Below are 19,564 nucleotides of genomic sequence, written 5' to 3' on the forward strand. Positions count from 1 at the left end.
GAGAGAAAGCTGGTGGGATAGATGGTGTTTTGGGTGCCCCAGTAGAAGAGATTAGGATAGGCTGTGGTATAGTGCAGGGAGAGTTTGTGGAAATTTCCGAGACGGAAATGTTGGCGATAATGAAGAAAGTAAGTTAAAGAGAAATTGTTTGGATCCCTTCACTTGACTCAAAAACGGTGGATCATCAAAAATGCGTCTTTGTTGTCTGTAATCCTTCTAGCCAAATTTAAAGAAAGGCTGAGTAAACCCAGCTTGAAAAAGGAGGATTGCACATTAATGATCCAAGTGGTTATACATCAGTTTCAGACCTCCCCTGTTTAAGGAAGCTCATTGAGTGTGGAGGTGAAACAGCTGTTGTCAGTATGTTGAGAATAATAAATTGTTGGATCGTTTAGTCAGATTTTAAGATTATTCACAGCACAGAAACTATATTACTAAGATTGCTGGATGATTTAAGATGATATTTGGATTGGATGCTATAGTTATTTCTTTAGATTTTATTTCTATGTTTATATTAAAAAATATATTATAATTCAAATAACCTTTCTCTTGGCAGGATACATAATATATCTACAATAACGTAAAACAGTTAAAACTGTTAAAATACTATATTTAATTCCATGCTTTTTGCCACAGTTTTTAATCTGAAATCCCCTCAGTCTTGGAAGACGTCACCCAGTCAGATTTTCAGGATAGATTTACATGTGCTGCCTTCATTGTATGCAGATATATCTCATGAATATATATATCAGGGCCTTGGAGTCAGAGTTGTAAGCAATTTTTGGGTTCCTGGAGTCGGTGAAAATGTGCCGACTCCAGCTACGACTCCTAATAGAAGTAAATTGTCATGCAAATATAAAGCTTAAATTTCTTATTTCACAGATAATAATTTAATTAACCTTTTTTTCAGGATATGTTTTACTTTTAGAATGTATTTTGATGATTACAAAATGTAATATATTTTATGATATTTATATTAGTGAAAGTGGCACCTTGAAAATGACACGGTGACATAGTTTGTTCTTACCCCCGTGAACTCTGTCCCCGCCCCTGCCTCGTCCCCGCAAACCCTCTCTGATCCCACACACACAAGCCTCGAATAGTTATGATTTTATATTGAAATCATTTTATTAAAGTATAAAAAGAAACAGTATTCTGTACAACTGTCATTTTATAAATCACAAACACAGAGCAAGGATCAACAAAATCCCTGTCTCCCCTCTCCTTGTCCTCACAAATATCCCCTCCACTATTGAGACAACTGAACAAGCCAAATTACTACAAAATGCTACATAGAAAAATCATGCTAGCAGAATACCTAAGTCACACACACAGAACACAAATGCCAAATCCATAATAGCTGACCAAAAAATGATAAACATATATTAAACCAAAATCCCAAGAAGCCACACCTTGGATTTAGTACAACACCTATATAGATATATAAATAAAGGAGTCGGAGTCAAAGATTTTATGGACAGACTCCACAGCCCTAATATTTAATATGCATATCCTGGAAACTGGACTGATTGGTCTGTAGCCCTCCAAGATTGCAATTTGATACCATAGAAATATAGAAACATGGCAGCAGATAAAGGCCAAATGTATTCACAGCATCCACTATCCTCTCCTCTTATCTTCCTAAGAGATCCCACATGCCTGTCTCACAATTTCTTAAATTCAAGCAGTCTTTGTCTCTATCATCTCCACTGGGAAACTATTTCACGCATCTACCACCCTTTAGGTAAAAAAAAAATTCCTTAGATTACTCCTGAGTCTATCACATCTTAACCTTATTCTATGCCCTCTCATTCTGGAGTTTCCTTTCAATTGAAAGAGCCTTGCCTCATGTGCATTTATGACAGCAGAAAGAAGAGCACCTCACCTTGAGATACAGACAGTCCAACAAAAAGGTGAGGGAGACATCTTTTTCAACCAATGGCAAGAATCTTTATTTAATGACAGAGGCTTTGCTCAAAATGTTGTCCCAACAAGGATCCTAGCTTCGACTTAATTGATACGCCTTCCTCAGGGGACACTCTTGTTGAGCGGTCTGAAAACGCTGAGCTCAGAGCGTTCTTCTCAGCTTGTACACGAGATATTACTCCTCAGCGTTTTCAGAGCACTCAACAAGAGTGTCCCCTGAGGAAGGTGTATAGATTATGCCGAAAGTAGGATCCTTGTTGGGACAACATTTTTGAGCAATGTCTCTGTCATTGGTTGAAAAAGATGTCTCCATTGTCTTTTGTTGGACTGACGTGTATTTATGCCACATACTGTAGATATTTATGTCTCTATTATATCTTCCACTTCCCTGGTTTACAGTCTTTTGGTATGGGTGAGGTGGCTTTAGATTGGTTCTCTCTTTTTTGAAAGGAAGGATTCCAAGACTAACGTTTGAATGAGAACTTATCACCAGATGGTGTACAAAGGTATAGGGACCTGCTGGAGTCCTGAATGCCTCATTATGTACAATATTTGCCCACAGCCAATAGGGTACATTTTACAAAAACATTAGCCCTGTAGAACAGTGTACCACAAACATTTTGCAGCCACGGCATACTAAACTCGTTGCCGCGGCTGGAGGCCATCCGGAAAGGCATGGACGTTAACATTTGCACATACATGGAGACACTCCAGACGGAGTCCTGAACCTGCAAGTCCACAACAGGTGGAGTGGGGAGGGTTGCTGCAGGAGGAGAGGCACCAGCGAGGAGCAGAGCTACCTGCACCGGCTGTCTGCCTACATTATGTACCTCTCACCACGAGAGGTATGTCCTGTAAGCAGTCAGCCGGTACCCAAGCTTCTCCTCACCGGCATCTCACGGCACACCCGGAATCTCACTGCAGCATACTAGGGTGCCATGGCACACGGTTGGCGATACACTGCTTTAGAAGGTACTAAGAAAACTATTTGGCATGATGCCAGTTCTGAAACCATAGATATATCTTCTGCACATCATAGCATCCATGAAATCAACATTCAGCAGCAGGACATCTGGTTAAAGGTAACCCAATGCATTAAGGCAGTGACATTGAATAGTGTAGACTTAAGTTACCAGCAAAGATATTCAGTTGACTTAGGTCTGACTTTTCATGCAGCTTGAATTAGCCCATTAAAGTTCACTAGTACCAATTAATATAACTGGTTAAATTTGTAGCCAAGCCCCCAGCATGCGTTCTGCTCTTCACTGAGGGAACTGATTAGATTTTTACCAGACAAGTTGCCCACATAAAATGGAAATAGTGGCTGGAGGAGAAAAAAATCAGACTGCACGATTTTTCCAATTAACTTCTAAAATATGAGCTAATGGCAAATGCATATCCCTAAAATCAACATTAAAACATTCTGTAGTGCATGAAGGCACACACTAGATATAGTTGACCACCGTTGGCTGAGTTGTTTAAATTTGCAACACTTTGTAAAGGCCTGTTTTGATTTCATATAAGAAAAATCATAAACTTATTCAAAAAGACATGTGTGTAAGTGATACATGAGTAGTTGAGGTTTTTTTATGGAGCTAACTAAATGGGTTTTTTTTTGTTTTTGTTTTTGCTGGTTAGGGGATTTCCAAAGAAAACTAGTAGAACTGCAAGGATAGCATCAGATGAAGAAATTCAAGGAACAAAAGATGCTGTCATACAAGACTTGGAAAGAAAGCTTCGCTTCAAAGAAGAGCTTCTAAACAATGGGCAGCCGGTATGGAGCTTCAAAATATTTGACTTGTGTCTTGAGAACCATTTCCTTGGCCTTGTGGTGCAGCACATGCCCTCAGTTTATAAGGAAAATATGACCACATTGTCTGAAGAATTTTGACCTCGTTTGAATCCGAGCCTCCCGGGCATTTCCTCTCCCCTCACTTGCAACCACAATTTCTTTTGTCCTCTGCTGCCCACAGCATAAAGGAGGTACCACAAAAATTCTGCGGTACTCTTTTACAACTACTGCTGTGGATTGGACCCTGGGTTTGCTTTAAAATAAAAGGTCAACGAAGGTTTCAGTTGCCTTAATGGTGGTATTTTCAGATATGGTTTAACCGAGTTCCTAGAGGCAACAAAGTGCCTCATAGAACAGTGGGCAACAAGAAGTATTTGTAATGCTCAAAATTGACTGGGAGGAGCCAAGACCATCTCAGGCTGGGATGAAAACAAGAGAAATCACAATCCTCTTAAATTTCCAGCGTAACTTAGTTGAATATCCATACCGGAGTGTGTGGTGCAATGGTTAGAGCTACAGCCCCAGCCTCCTGGAGTTGTGGGTTCAAGACTTTCATTGCTCCTTGTGACACTGGGCAAGTCACTTAATGCAACCCCAAAAAAAACACCTCTCTTGTTGGATCACTAGTTCACAAAACCTTTAAACTGAATCAAAGTTATGGTAGCAATGCTTTTCTCAATTTTATGAACCTCAATAATGTGAGTGGAAAAAGCCTCAGATCCCCCTATGCTGCTAGTACAAGACGAAAAGCCGCATACTAGTGATAGTGATCCAACAAGAGAGGTATTTTGGGGTTGGATTAAGTGACTTGCCCAGGGTCACAAGAAACAGTGCGAGATTTGAACCCACAACCCCAGGGTTGGCTTAAAGGGCAAATTCTATAAGAAGTGCCCAAAAGGTAGGTGCCTAATTAGGCACTGTTCAGTGCGATTCAAGTAATATTGGGTGCCGTGAATCACGCTGAGCGGAACCTGTTTTGGAGGCACCCAAGAAATAGGCCAGCTCTAGGCACAACTAAAAGGCGCCTAGCTGAGCGCTTAAGCACGCTTAAGAGCAGCGATTCTGCAACAAGGTGCCTAACATGTAGCCACGCCCATGCCTAACGTGCGTAGCGCCTATTTTTTTTTGAAGGCCGCCGAAATTTTTAGAGGAGCCTTGTTACAGAATTGTGCTTTCTTGATAGGCGCCTATGTTTCAATCAGTGCTGATTAAACAGGTTAATTGAGCTTGTTATTCAATTTAGATAGGCACCTCCAAAATAGGTGCCTAACTTTAGGTTCCGGTTACAGAATTTGGGCCTTAATCCCCCAGTGCCCCAGGTACATTAGATAGAGTGTGGGACAGATAGGGGAAAATGCTTGAGTACCTGTAGAATTTGTAATGCGCACAGAATTGTAGGCTATGCGGAATATAAATAAATAAATAAAAACTGGTCCTAGGATTAAAGAACTAACAAAAACGAAAGGACTTGTGTCGTCTCAAAAGTTCATATGTTTGTTTGACACCTTTTGCGTTGGCCTTCCCAAAAGTATCACAACCTTTTAAAAGGAATATATCATAAAGACTTAAAACGTTTGCAGTTGATTCAAAATACTGCTATTAAGATAATTTCAGGAGCAAAGAAGTATGATCACGTAACCCCTCTTCTTCAAAATGCCCATTGGTTGCCAGTCTTACAAAGAGTAACATATAAAATCGCCCTTTTAACATTCGGAACTCTGCAGTCAAATGCCCCAGCCTTCATAGACAGATTACTGATCCCATACGACCCACCAAGATCCTTAAGGTCCATATCTCAATTTAACCTCAACATTCCTTCCCTAAAAAATATCGGCACACGCCGTACCTCAATTTTTTCAGTCACAGCCCCAACAATCTGGAACACTCTTCCACTATATTTAAAAATGGAAAAAAACTTAAAAAAATTTAAAAGTAACTTAAAATGTTTCCTTTTTAACGAAGCTTTTAACTGAAAAAAAAAAAAAATAAAGAGGCACATTTCAGACATCAAATCATTAATACTAGTATTTACTTTATACCCTTCCCCCTAATTCCTTTTGTGTTTACCTTAAATGTTTCTTATTTTTATTTTATCAATTGTATTTCTTACCCCCTTTACCAATCGTGTCTATTGTATGCCTGTCTATAATTACCTAATACGTCAGTCATGTCGATCTTAAAAGTTTGTATTAAATGTTTTATTTTTTTATCTGTAAAGTTATTTTTATTCTGTACAACGCTTTGAAGAAACGAAAAAGCGTTTAATCAAAAATTGAATAAACTATAAACTATAAACTAAACCTACTAAGACCCGAGAAAGTTCTGCTTTTAAACATGAACGAAACCAATTTTCAGGCAATCAGTTTAGTTACACACTTACCTCAGCCATTTACCCCCTCCTTGCAAATCACATTGAGGGATACAGGTAAACAAGGTCTCATTATGAAGCACCTAGTTGGGCCTCCGCGTGTGCGGATCACCGGACTGGATGGACCAAGGGTCTGATTCGGTGAAGGCATTTCTTATGTTCTTATTTGCATAATTACTAATTGCCAAGTGGATTTTTTTTTTTTTTACATATCTTTATAACTCCCTTAATTTATATACCGTACTCCCCACCATAGAAGGCATTCCTGGGAATATCTAGGAGCCTTCACTGGGCTGGGAGGGGAATCTCCTCTAAGCAAATTCAAGCATGACCACTCTCTCTGAAAAGAGTTGGCTTCCTCTCTGGACCTCAGCCTCTTACTTCTGTGTCATACCTAGGCCATTCTGGTTGTGGAGGTGAGCAGTCCTAAAACCAAGACTACTTACTAATGTCCTGATATTCCAGACCAGTGGTCTCAAACTCGCGGCCCGGGGCCACATGCGGTCCGCCAGGTACTATTTTGAGGCCCTAGGTATGTTTATCATAATCACAAAAGTAAAATAAAATAGTTTCATGATCATATGTCTCTTTATTATTATTATTATTATTAAGACTTAGCCAAAAGGAAAGATTTATAAACTATAAAGAGTTTTACCTCATGCAAAATTTATTTAATAAGACAATAACTATTTTTTCTGAGGCCCTCCAAGTACTTACAAATCCAAAATGTGGCCCTGCAAAGGGTTTGAGTTTGAGACCACTGTTCCAGACCAATTCACTGAGTGGGTATTTTTATGAACATATGTCTCTAAATTTTGAAATTGATTTCTAAGTAGATCCCGCACCTAAATTTACACCCATAAGTTTAAAACGAATTAGTGCCAATAATTGCTCGTTATCCCAATTATTTATTCAAATTTTCTATACTATTCTCCCAGGGGAGCTCAGAACAGTTTACATGAATTTATTCAGGCACTCAAGCATTTTCCCCTGTCTGTCCCAGCGGGCTCACAATCTGTCTAATGTACCAGGGGCAAAGGGGGGATTAAGTGGCTTGCCAAGGGTCACAAGGAGCAGCATGGGTTTGAACCCACAACCTCAGGGTGCTGAGGCTGTAGCTTTAACCACTGCGCCACATTCAACTAAATTGCATATGCATCATTTTTAGCGCTTTTTATAGAATTTGGAGTTAAATGCTATTCTCTACAGGGCACAAACCCTTGATAGAACAGCGCATGGCGTCGATTCCCATGCTTAACTGTGGGCACCAGACTTATGCCTGCTGAAACCTGGTGTAAATGCTGGTGACCAAGTTAGGCACGTGGAGGCAGTATTCCATAGCTACCTGTGCAAATTTATGGAATGCTCTGACACACCCATAGCCACGCCCCCCCCTTTTGAGTTATATATTAGTAGAGTTAGGTGCTGTGTGCTATAGAATAGCATGTAACCAGATGCACATGCAGATTAGAGAATGACACGGTGACAAAATTCATCACCGTTCCCGTCCCCGCGGATAACCGCGGGAAATAACCCCATGTCATTTTTTAGTGTCTATTTCAACCTCGGTCCTTCTACACCAGCATTCTTCAAAGCAAAGCCTGCAGGTCAGTGGTTGTGGCCATTCATACTCTGATTCTTATGTGAGCCAAGGATAATGAAGCCATTGTGACATCACTGATGTGATTGGCTCTTAGGCACTGGTGGAATGAGGCATTATGACATCACAATATCTGCTCTGGATACCAGAGACTGTCGTTCTGTAGTGTCTGTCTCAACCTCAATCCTTCTACACCAGCATTCTTCAAAGCAAAGCTTGTGGGTCAGTGGTTGTGCCCAATTATACTCTGATTCTTCCCTCTCTCCTTAAAGAATGACATGAAGATGGTTTCCCGCGGGTATCCGCGGGGACGGGAACGGTGATGAATTTTGTCACCGTGTCATTCTCTAATGCAGATCCTAAATGGTGCCAATGAACTTCAATAATTGGTTTGTTAGAACTTTGTTACTTAATTGTGTGTGTACAGATCTAGGTGCCTTAAATAGAATCTAGGGGATAATGGCACTAAATACTGTATATGTATTAATTTAAGTGCCAGTGCCGGGGCTTAAATTAATAGAGTGAAAATTGGGCCCACAAATGTTTACATAGGTCATACAGTTATACTTGCAATAAAAATGATTTCTTCCTCAAGGGCCTGATTCTGCTAATGACGCTGTAAGTCAGGTGGAAGTAGGTGCCCTACCGACACCTAATTTAATTGGTTTAATTGGCATGGTAATTGACCACATTGTTTAAAAACAATTAAAAAGTAATTCTAAAAAAAGAAATGTAGGCATTCACCAGCACTTCCAAAAATGGCGTACTGATGGCATCTGTGCAGGTGCTAAGGTCAAAGTAAGCGTGGTTAATGCCAGAAGTGCCCTTAGGCGCCTCCATGGACGTGATTCACGTCAAACATAAATGCCGGAAATGTAGGCCTTCAAAACCCTGGCCTACATTTCTGGCGCCTATGTTTTGACAGTGGCCATGATTCTACAAACAGTGCCGTTGTGTGACTGGCACGCGACTGGCACCGTTTTTGGAAGCACCAGCCAATAATGGTGCCATTTGTAGAACTGGTCCTTAGTGTATTCACTCGTAACTCTTTGTTTCCACACCCCTGACTTTGGTTGACTGTTGCTAAAATCTTGTTTCATATTATGTTATCATATACAGTGTATTTGAATATAAACCAATCCAATTATAAACCAAGGTAACTTCCCCTCCCCCCCAAAAAAAGGAGGAAAAAGGCTCACTCAATTATAAACCCAGGGGGATGGGGGGAGGGGAGGAGATTATATTCACTTGTCCTGCCTTACACCCAACCCTTCCAGAGATCAGAAGTGGCTGCATAAATTCCCGGGGCAGTCTTGTGAGTTCTTACGGTCTCATGAGTCTGCCCCGGGAACTTGTGCAGCCATTTCTGATTGCGGCTCCGCATGGGGGCAGCAGCGAAGAAAAATTAGTCCTACCCCACTTCACTGCTACATCACCAGGGTATGTTGTAGAGGGGTCCAGGAGGCGGGAGAGAAGTGGGGTAGTTAATAGTTGACCGAGACAGAATGCAGGAAGGACGCTTCTGTTCCAGCTGACTGCTGGACCACCAGGGCTTAAGGCAGGCCCACAGGAGGCCTGCAACTAGTATGGGAGGTGGAAGAGAAGCGAGGTGGTTAATAGCTGGACAGGTCAGGATGTGGGATGGATCACTCCTGTCCTAGCTCATCGCTTGACCACCAGGGCTTAAGGCAAGCCCACAGGAGGCTTGCAATAGGTCCGGGTTGGAGAGCACACAGACTTGAGGACCTAAATATAAACTGAGACCCCCCCATTTTTGGGTCATTATTTTGGCCCAAAAATCTCAGTTAATATTTGAGTATATAAGGTAATTGTAGCTCTGGTTACAAATACATTTGTCATTTATACCTCTGCATATTTGCCTCTGAACTTTTGTGAATTAAAATGCTTAAGTCTTGAAAACTAGGCTAAGTTGGGCTTTACACACGCGTTTAGTGAACAAATCCAGTTAATCTCCTCTTCTCTGGTTTTGTCTCCTTGAAACTCTACCTCCATTCCCTCAACCCGTTTTAGCGATTGACCTATGAAGAAAAAATGGCCCGTAGACTACTAGGAGCCAACAGTGCTGCGACCGTCTTTCAGCTTCAGGAGCCGGAAGAGGAGCTTTCCACACAGGTGCTTTCTTGATTTGTTTGATCTAAAACCATGCTATAATTATCCCCTGCAGGCAGTATTCTCCCAGGAGAATTCCACACAAAAGGGGGTATGCAATTGCCAGGCAGAAAGAATATGACCCAAGAAATCTTGGTTCATTCATAAAAGCAATCAAATACAGAATGCCTTCTCGTAGCGGGATTTTCTACACCAGGAGTGCCCACATGTTTTGGGCTTGTGAGCTACTTTTAAAATGACAAAGTCAAAATGATCTACCAACAATAAAATTTTAAAAAATCACAAAGCACACTGTACGCATAGAAAATGTTAATTATCATTCCTATTCCGGGGTTTTTTCAGAGGTCACTTCAGTAACAACCATACAAAAATAGACAAATACCCCCTCCCTTTTTACTAAACCATGATAGCAGTTTTTAGTGCAGGGAGCTTCACTGAATGCCCAGTGCTGCTCTCGACGCTCATAGGCTCCCTGTGCTAAAAAAATGCTATTGCGGTTTAGTAAAAGGGGACCATAGTGTAAAATATAGACAGCAGATATAAATTCAAACACATTTTGATCACTAAATTTAAAATAAAATCATTTTTCCTACCTTTGTTGTCTGGTGATTTCACTAGTCTCTGGTTGCACTTTCTTCTTCTGACTGTGTATCCAATCTTTCTTCCCTTCTTTCAGCCTTTATGCTTCCTATCCTCTAGACCTCATTCCTTCCCCCAACTTTTTCTTCCTCTCTCCCTGCCTTTTCTTTTTCCCTGCCTCCCTTTCTTTTTTTTTTCTCTCTTCATGCCCCCTTTCTTTTTTTCTGTTTCCCTTCTTTCCTTTTATCTCCCTGCCTGCCCCCTTTCTTTCTTTCTCCCTGCCCTCCCCCAAGCCACTGCCGCTACCATCAGGGAACAGGCCCCCAAGCCGCCGCCGCCATCAGATAACAGGCCCCAAAGCCGCCGCCGCCCCAAGCTCTCCCTGCTTCCCTGCGTTGGGCTGACCAGAACTTCCTCTCCGATGGCAGAATTGACGTTGGGGAGAGGAAGGCTGATCAGCCCAGTAGATCGCCGAGGCAAAGTGAGTCTATCATGGAGCCCGGGATGGGCTCCGCGATCAACTCACTTTGCCTTGGCAATCTACCGATCGATCGCGATCGACCTATTGGGTACCCCTGTTCTACACTAAATAGGGAGACAACATTCCAGACAGGAAAATTCTCTTTCAGATCACATGCTGTCATCTTTAGTATCATAATATTAAGAACTTTCAGGGGTCGATATTCAAAGCAATTTAATCAGCCAGAAATGGTTGGTGACCAGTTAAATCGCTTGTTTGGAGCCATCCACTAATCTTCATCAGCACTTAATCAGATATTAGCACCAAACTTAAAAACAGCTAGTTTGGGGGGGAGTTCCAAGGTGGAAGTCAGAACTTGCCCAGTTAAGTTTTCATGGTCAGAACTTAACTGGCCAGGTTAGCCGCACAGAAGTTGGTCCTATCTTTATGCGGTAACCCAACTTAGCTAGCTACACATTAGCTAGCGCTGCAGCAACTGGATATTCCTTTATCAAAGCCCAGAAATGGCCCGGCATTGAATATCCAGGAATAAGGCTGGCGGCAGTCGACAAAACGCTCACTGCCGCGGGCTGAATATTTACCCCCTCAGTTTCTCACTGAAAATATTTCCGTTCCTATCTCCAGACCCTTTCTTTTGTAATTTGCATTATTTACACATGACAAATCTAGAGGGCAGGAGGCAATACTGATGAGAGAAAGATTACGTGACTTTTGACCTTTAAGAACTAAAGGATTGGTAAGTGCTATAGTGCTACTTTATAGAATTGCCCCCATAGTTTTTCCCCATATAAGCTTGGGTAGATTTCAAATCAAAAATACACATACCACTTCCACTCTGAAAATAACCTGAGAGAAACTATGCACTGATACCTACTCTTCCTCTATAGCAAACAAAACACTTGGGGGTAAATTCTAAAAAAATCAGTGCCGAAAAGGTCAGTGCTTAGCCTGATTCTATAAACCACCTTCAGAGTTAGGTGTGCTTTATAGAATTGCTCGTTAGCGTCTGTCTGCGCAGCTAACATTTAGGCGAAGGCATTTATGCCAATGGAAACCAGGCCCACTTGCCTGCACCTATGCTGTGCGTGGATCAGACATATTCAGTAACAGTGTGCATAACTTTTAGGAATGCATACGACCCATTCATGTCCCTTTTCGTTTGGTGTCAGGTCAAAAGCGCGCCGGGACAAAGACGCGAGCAGACAATTGAGCGCAGCGCGGAGGCGCGCGCCGAAGAAAATTACTGTTTTTAGGGCTCCAACAGGGGGCGCCCCCACTTTACATAATACAGATCGCGCCACGCTGTGGGGGCGTTGTGGGGGGTTTGGGGGGTTGTAACCCCCCACATTTTACTGAAAACGTCACTTTTTCCCTGTTTTTAGGGAAAAAGTTAAGTTTACAGTAAAATGTGGGGGGTTACAACCCCCCAAACCCCCCACAACGCCAGCGCGATTTGTATTAAGTAAACTGGGGGTGCTCCCCAACAAAAACCCCCATCGGAGCCCCTAAAAACAGTAATTTTCTTCGGCGCGCACCTCCATCTTGCGCTCAGTTGTCGGCACGCGCCTTTGTCTTCCGCGTTGTTGTCTATGAACCTTTCGTTTCCACACTCCTCTTTATAGAATATGCCTACAAAGACTCTTTATAGAATATGCCTACAAAGAGGCGCATGTAAATTCTAATTAGTGCTGATAATTGCTTGTTAGTAGCCAGTCATCAGTACCGATTGGCTTGTTAATCAATTAAGTTGTGTGATCAACTCAAAGCACCATGTATAGAATCCGGGGCTTTCAGACTGAAATTACACACATACACTTGGATTTTCAGAAATATGCACCTAATGCCACCCCCTCCCCAACCCTGTCCTTTGGAACACCTCTACATTCCCACAAGCCATATCACATGTGAGCCCTTATATCAGGCAGAACGTTTCATAAAGGATCAGTTTTACCTCTGGAAATTCTTTTAAAAACTACCCTGCCCTGGGGAATTACCCAGGAATGTGCATTCCAAATCAGAATCTGTCTTCTGCAGCACTAAAACTTTTAAAACCAAATATGTTAAAGTAATAAACCTGCAGAAAATAATATATTGCTGTACATGAGGGTTATATGTTTAACATTTCTGCTTCACAGTGTCAAAATATTTGCAAATGTGATAAGCAGCTACCACTGTTTTCATCATAAATATCTAGATATATTTATAATACCCAGCTGAAAATTAAATCTTTATTTTTCTGGAAACAACATCAGGAAAATAAGTTATTACCTATTTTTTAAAATATCTGTGCAAATTATTGGATTAAATATATGCAGAGAGTTGCAATATGAAGCAAAATGGTTTTAGAATATTTATTTACTGTATTTTTCACTCTATAAGATGCATCTGACCATAAAACACACCTAGCTATAGAGGAGGAAAAACCAAGAAAATATAAGTGCCCACATTATAGAATTACCTCAGATGTTCTTTAGAGGGGACTTGATAAAAATACTCAAATATTTGATCGGTTTTACTAAAGTTGCAGAAATGAAAGTTCATAGGAAATATGAAGCTTCATTGCTTAGAAGGTGAGAGATGGCTGAGATAATCCACAGCCAGAAGTGTTAGAAACTAATGCTGTGACAGAATTCATCTATGCTTGGAACGGCTGTAAAGGGCATTGCTAAAAACCAGGTTAGGAGGTTGCACTATTGTAAATACGGTAATTCCCCCTTCAGTTCTATGTCTCAACAGGCAGGCAGGCAGCCCCCCCCACCCCTCCCGGTACCTTTTTTTTTTTTAATCTTTATTCTTTTTCATTTCTTACATCAAGTGAAAAATACATATTAAATACAATTATTTAATAACACTTGAATTACATTCAATTACTCTTATATCATAAATTAAATATCCCCTTTTTAATCAGTATTCCTACATCCAAATATAATAAATTGAATTACCCTCCCTACCCCTCTATATATTTTATCCATGTGCTAAGATATCTGATCATTAGAGTAACTAGCCAATGGTCCCCATATTTTTTTAAAATTATGACTATTCCCCTGTTGTAACGCAATCGTTTTTTCCATTTTATATATATGGCAAACTGAATTCCACCAAAATGTGTAATTTAATTTAGTATAGTCTTTCCAATTTTGAGTAATTTGTTGCATGGCGACCCCTGTCAGTATTAATAATAATTTATTATTTGCAGAAATCGGACTCTGAGTTCTCATTGCTGTACCAAATAAGATAGTGTCATATGAGAGTCCTACATGGTTTTCTAATAATTTATTAATTTGGGGCCAAATTAATTTCCAGAAAGCATTTATACAGGGACAAAAAAAAATTAAATGATCTAATGTCCCAACTTCTATTTTACAATGCCAGCTTCTATTGGATCTAGTGCTATCTACTTTTATAAACGCGTTGGGGTCCATAAAACTCTATGTAACAAAAACATCCATGTTTGACTCATAGATGCTGACCTTGTAGATATTTGGATTATATCCGGTACCTTTTTTTAATCCCAGCAGTCCAACACTGTATCGGCAGGAGCTTTCCGTGAGAACTGATGGCAGCCATTCAGGGAGCGGCATGGGACCAGGCAGGCGTGCGAGCCTGCCTTGTGCGCGCTCTGCCGCTGCCAGAAGAGATAAGGAGGCAGCCGTCCAGTGAGGGAAGGGCATGAGCGCGGAAAGCTCCTGCCGATACAGCGCTGGACCACCGGGATTAAAAAAAGGTACCTGGGGGGGGCTGTTATATTCGGTACCTGGGGGGGCTGTTATATTCGCTCCATAAGACGCACCCTTATTTCCACCCACTTTTTTGGGGGGGAAAAAGTGTGTCATATGGTGTGAAAAATATGGTATTTCCACAGTTTCTATACCGCACTATCTGTGGTACTAGGTAGTTTGTGAATCAATATACAGCCATGACATAAAACATTAAAACACCTTTTGAAATAACCTTTTAAAATAATCAAAAAGCTAGTGATAGGTTTTCAGTACCAGAAAACTATTTATCTCTGGATTAATAGCATGAGCCAAGAAAGCTGGAAAGTAATTATTTGATATTGTGCTGTTAAGTTCCTTCGTTTGATGTTCAAATGCTGTATTTTGTAATGAATTCTCTAGTCTACTGCAATGTTTCCTAACGCTTTATATCCACCATAAATATATCAGAGAAAAATTGGCATATACTGGATCTCCATTACTGATAGCCTGACAGGACTGGTTAGGTGTTCCTTCAGCCAAACAACTCAGATACTGTGGAAAACCAACTGTAATAAATTAACACTTCCACAAAAGTCAGATGTACACTGTCTGAGAGTGTATAAAATTCAAAGTGCAGGTGTAACCATCCGTTGGTCAATGGAGGAAAAAGCCTCAGACAAGGGCCCTCCCACCTCCACAATGGTGGAATAAAGGTGGTAGAGCTTTCACCTCACTGGCTCAAAAAACCTCCTTGGACTAAAAGGACACTGCACTGTCTTAAAGTGTAAAAAATGAATGTACTGGGTGATAGATGAAAAAACACCTTATCAACTTAACTTAGATGATCGGTACACCCAGTACATTCATTTTTTACACTTTAAAACAGTGCAGTGTCCTTTTAGTCCAAGGAGTTTTTTGAGCCAGTGAGGTGAACGCTCTACCACCTTTATTCCACCATTGTGGAAGTGGGAGGGCCCTTGTCTGAGGCTTTTTCCTCCATTGACTAACGGATGGTTACACCTGCACTTTGAATTTTATACACTCTCAGACAGTGTACATCTGACTTTTGTAGGTGTTCCTTCAGGACATACTTGGGAAATACTGTTCTACTCTATTGAGATATTGAGTGCAATTTTCAAAGATTATAACACACTTACTGTACCCTCATTAAACAGAGCTTTGAAATTTCCTCTTCCCTCTGTACATATGTATCTTAAAGGGCATGCAGATATGCTCTAACAGAATGGGATAGGGCATATCATTTTTAAAACCCTTCACATAGTTCACCATCTATATTGTGTACCTGCTTCAAATCAAGTACAAAGGTGGTAACAAAGTCCCAAATATGTACCAGTCTGTGAAAATCAATTGGTCATCTGTACATGAGAAATTCCACCTTGATGTACACGACGGCATCGGACAATGATGACCTAAATCCAGTATATCAAATCAACTGGCAAGTGGTGTAACAGCGATATGGATACAATAGATGGATTAGACCCTGCATGGTCTTTATTTCGGCATATCAAAATCCAACACTGAAATCAATCTTCTGATTCAAAAGACAAATGCACAAAACGCACTGTAGAGAGTGGCCTAGTAAGGGAAGGGCTGTTTTGCTAAGGGAATGGCACCCATCCTCCTCTCTGCCCCCCCCCTCTCCTCTTCTTGCCGCTGGTCCCTCGCCTTCCCCTATACCTTTTTTTGCTTCACCAGCGGGAGGTTGCTGCCCACATCAGCATCGGCGCTCTCTCCGACATCACTTCCGGGACCTGCGCCTAGGAAGTGGCATCAAAGGGCGAGCCGACACCATGCTGCTCATGCCGGGGAAGTTATAAAGGCACGAGGAAAGGGAAGGGGGTGCGAATGTGGTGGTGGAGGGGAGGGGCGGCCACCACCCCAGACAGTGCTCACCATTATTACGCCACTGACATAGATAAAAATAATAAAAGACGACGACGAGCCAAAACGCTAAGCTAAACTAGGTATCATATATAGAATGCAGGGGTATGTACCTAACTTTAGGCACTAACTTATAGACTTACCTCTTATCTGTGTAGATACAAAAGCATCCACCACCTCACCAGCCATAAGTTTTCAGAGGAAAAGTGAATAGGAAGATTCCCTTTCAAGACATTTAGTTACAGATCCGCTGCCCATTTTGTCTAAGCCACTCGGGGACCTTGAGACTTGCTCCTTGTGTATGGCGAGAGGGAGATGATTTTGCCTTTTTATAAGAATAGGTCTAATTTAAAAGAATAATTTTTCCCCATTCAGATTTCTTTTCCATGTAGACACATATGTCACTCGGGCACATATGTGCACAGAATACTGTCACCTTCATAGATAAGTATACACTTATGTGCCTCAGTGCCTAAGCGCTTTCCGGTATGGGCACAAGTGTTATAGCACATAAATGAAGGTGCCTGGTTATAGAATTGCCCCTATAGAATATATTTTAACCAGAAGCCCCAAAATGTTAGATTTTTTTTCTCTCTGAGAAATGAGAACAAAAATTCCAAGAAAAAATAGGGAAAAACCCCCCAGACAGAATGGGAATAAACAAAAGGAGAAGAACCTAAGATCTTGCATCAAAAGTACTTGAAAAAATGATAATGCCAGTAATCCAGGGGTGTCAAAGTCCCTCCTCGAGGGCCGTAATCCAGTCAGGTTTTCAGGATTTCCCCAATGAATATGCATGAGATCTATTTGCATGCACTGCTTTCATTGTATGCTAATAGATTTCATGCATATTCATTAGGGAAATCCTGAAAATCCGACTGGATTGTAGCTCTCAAGTAGGGACTTTGACACCTCTGCAGTAATCGTAGAGTGTAAACTCAGGATTTCTTCTCTTTGCCAGCTGCTTTCATCTGTTTTTCTGCTCTTACAGGAACTTGGTTCTCTTGATACTGCTGTAGTGAGTCCCGTTCCCAGTCAAAAGGTTAATGTTTTCACCTTTCTCATCCCTTGTGTCTCGAGTCCTTGTTCTTTCCTGCTTGTTAACTTCCCTCCCCCTCCCTCCCCCCCGTCACTTATCGAAAATAGTTCACAACTCTTCTTGTAGGCAGGTGATACTAAAAATAAGACACATTGGCATTTGAAACTCTTTTCATGTCTTCATATCCTTATTGCAGAAGTCACCTCAGTATATGCAAAAAATTATTTACAAAGCTACAAAACTGGTGCTTAAAGGGACACAGAGTGGGAGCAAGAGAAACTCAAATTTACAAACTAACTCTTACTCTAACCCTTACTCCCACAATAAACCGACACCCGCCCCCATCCCCTCCTACCACTCTTCCCCTTTCCCCCCCCCCCCCCGCCCCTATTTGGTCTCTCTCTCTCTTACCTTCCAACCTAACCTTCTTCGTTGCTTGCAACTCTGATAAAATGTTGTAAATCCGCGTGTCATCTCGGATCTTAATTAATTGATGTGAACCGCCTAGAACTCCTTGGGTATGGCGATATACAAGAATAAAATTATTATTATTATTTAAATTAATATTTAATTTTTAATACGGGGTCCTCAGTGTGATGTAGTAAGCTACAGAGAGAAGATTACAAGGCATCTGCTCGGCTGCTTATATGCCTTGTAATCAGCTCTCTATAGCTTACTACCTCACACTGAGGAACCCGTATTAAAAATTAAATATTCATTTAAACATTTATTTTAGATTGTATATTTCTCTTGCTCCCACTCTGTGTCCCTTTAAGCATCAATTTTGTAGCTTTGGAAGGAATTTTTCATATCCTTAAAAATGATATGTGATTCTTAGTAAGTAAATATATTCTAGGGCAGGGGTGCCCACACTTTTTTGGCTTGCAAGCTACTTTTAAAATGACCAAATCAAAATAATCTACCAACAGTAAAATTAAAAAAAAAACACAAAGCAAACTGTACGCAGAGAAAATGTTAATTATAAGTTATATTTGGGGATTTTTTTCAGAGGTCAAGGCAGATGACTTTAAAATATGCAATGTCACCTAAGTAACAACTATATAAAAATAGACAAATATACCCCCTCCTCTTTTACTAAACCGCGATAGCAGTTTTTAGCGCAGGGAGCTGTGATGAATACCCCACGCTGCTCCCAACGCTCATAGGCTCCCTGCGCTAAAAAACGCTGTTGTAGTTTAGTAAAAGGGGGCCATAGTGCAAAATATAGACAGCAGATATAAATTCTCAAAACAGACACATTTTGAACACTAAATTGAAAATAAAATAATTTGTCCTACCTTTGTTGTCTGGTGATTTCATGAGTCTCTGGTTGCACTTCCTTCTGACTGTGCATCCAATCTTTCTTTCTTTCTTCCTCCTGCATGCTTCCTCTCTTCCAGACCTCATTCCATTCCTCAACCAACATCTCTCTCTGTCCCTCCATGAGTCCAACTTTTTCTTCCTCTCTCCCTGCCCCCCTCCCCTTCCTTTCTTTCTTTCTGTCTTTCTTTCTCTCTCCCTGCCCCCCAGGGCCGGATTTAGATGAAAAGAGGCCCTAGGCTATTCCACTTATGAGGCCCTTTCACCTCCCATTTTTAAGTTTGTAAATTACATGAGAGATAATAAAATACATCATTACTCTGATATGTATCAATATGTTAAATGAAACATGTTGTTATTGGTACTAACCTTTATAAAAAATGTGACACGGATCTTGAGGCCCTAGGCTGAAGCCTAGTTAGCCTATAGTAAAATCCGGCCCTGCCTGCCCCCCTTTCTTTTTGTCTTTCTTTCTCTCTCCCTGCCCCCCTTTCTTTCTTTCTTTCTCCCTGCCCCCCAAGCCACCGCCGCCGATTTCTCCCTGCTTCCCCGATGCCGCAAAAGCCAGGCCCGCGCCAGGCCCACAAGCCTCCCCCACCCCCCTGACGTCAATTCTGACAGAGAGGAAGTTCTGGGCCAGCCAGGCAGCAATTGGTTGGCCCGGAACTTCCTCTCTGATGTCTGAATTGGGGGGGGAAGGCTGACGTCTGAATTGGGGGGGGGAAGGCT

At 41.3% G+C, this 19,564-nt stretch overlaps 1 protein-coding gene across 7 annotated transcripts in view; it reads left to right on the forward strand.

Annotated features, from left to right (window-relative positions):
* PALLD (palladin, cytoskeletal associated protein) overlaps window positions 1-19,564 on the forward strand; it is a 792,721-nt gene that overhangs the window by 692,691 nt on the left and 80,466 nt on the right. For 6 of the 7 annotated variants that reach the window (XM_033942034.1, XM_033942063.1, XM_033942053.1 and 3 more), the window contains 3 exons: window positions 3,565-3,700; window positions 9,718-9,819; window positions 17,468-17,518. In XM_033942034.1, coding sequence (XP_033797925.1) covers window positions 3,565-3,700; window positions 9,718-9,819; window positions 17,468-17,518 — 289 coding nt within the window. The remainder of the gene's footprint in view (window positions 1-3,564; window positions 3,701-9,717; window positions 9,820-17,467; window positions 17,519-19,564) is intronic. The other variant, XM_033942043.1, reaches the window with a different exon arrangement.

Source organism: Geotrypetes seraphini, chromosome 1 (assembly GCF_902459505.1).
Source record: "Geotrypetes seraphini chromosome 1, aGeoSer1.1, whole genome shotgun sequence".
In the NCBI taxonomy this organism is placed as follows: Eukaryota; Metazoa; Chordata; class Amphibia; order Gymnophiona; family Dermophiidae; genus Geotrypetes; species Geotrypetes seraphini.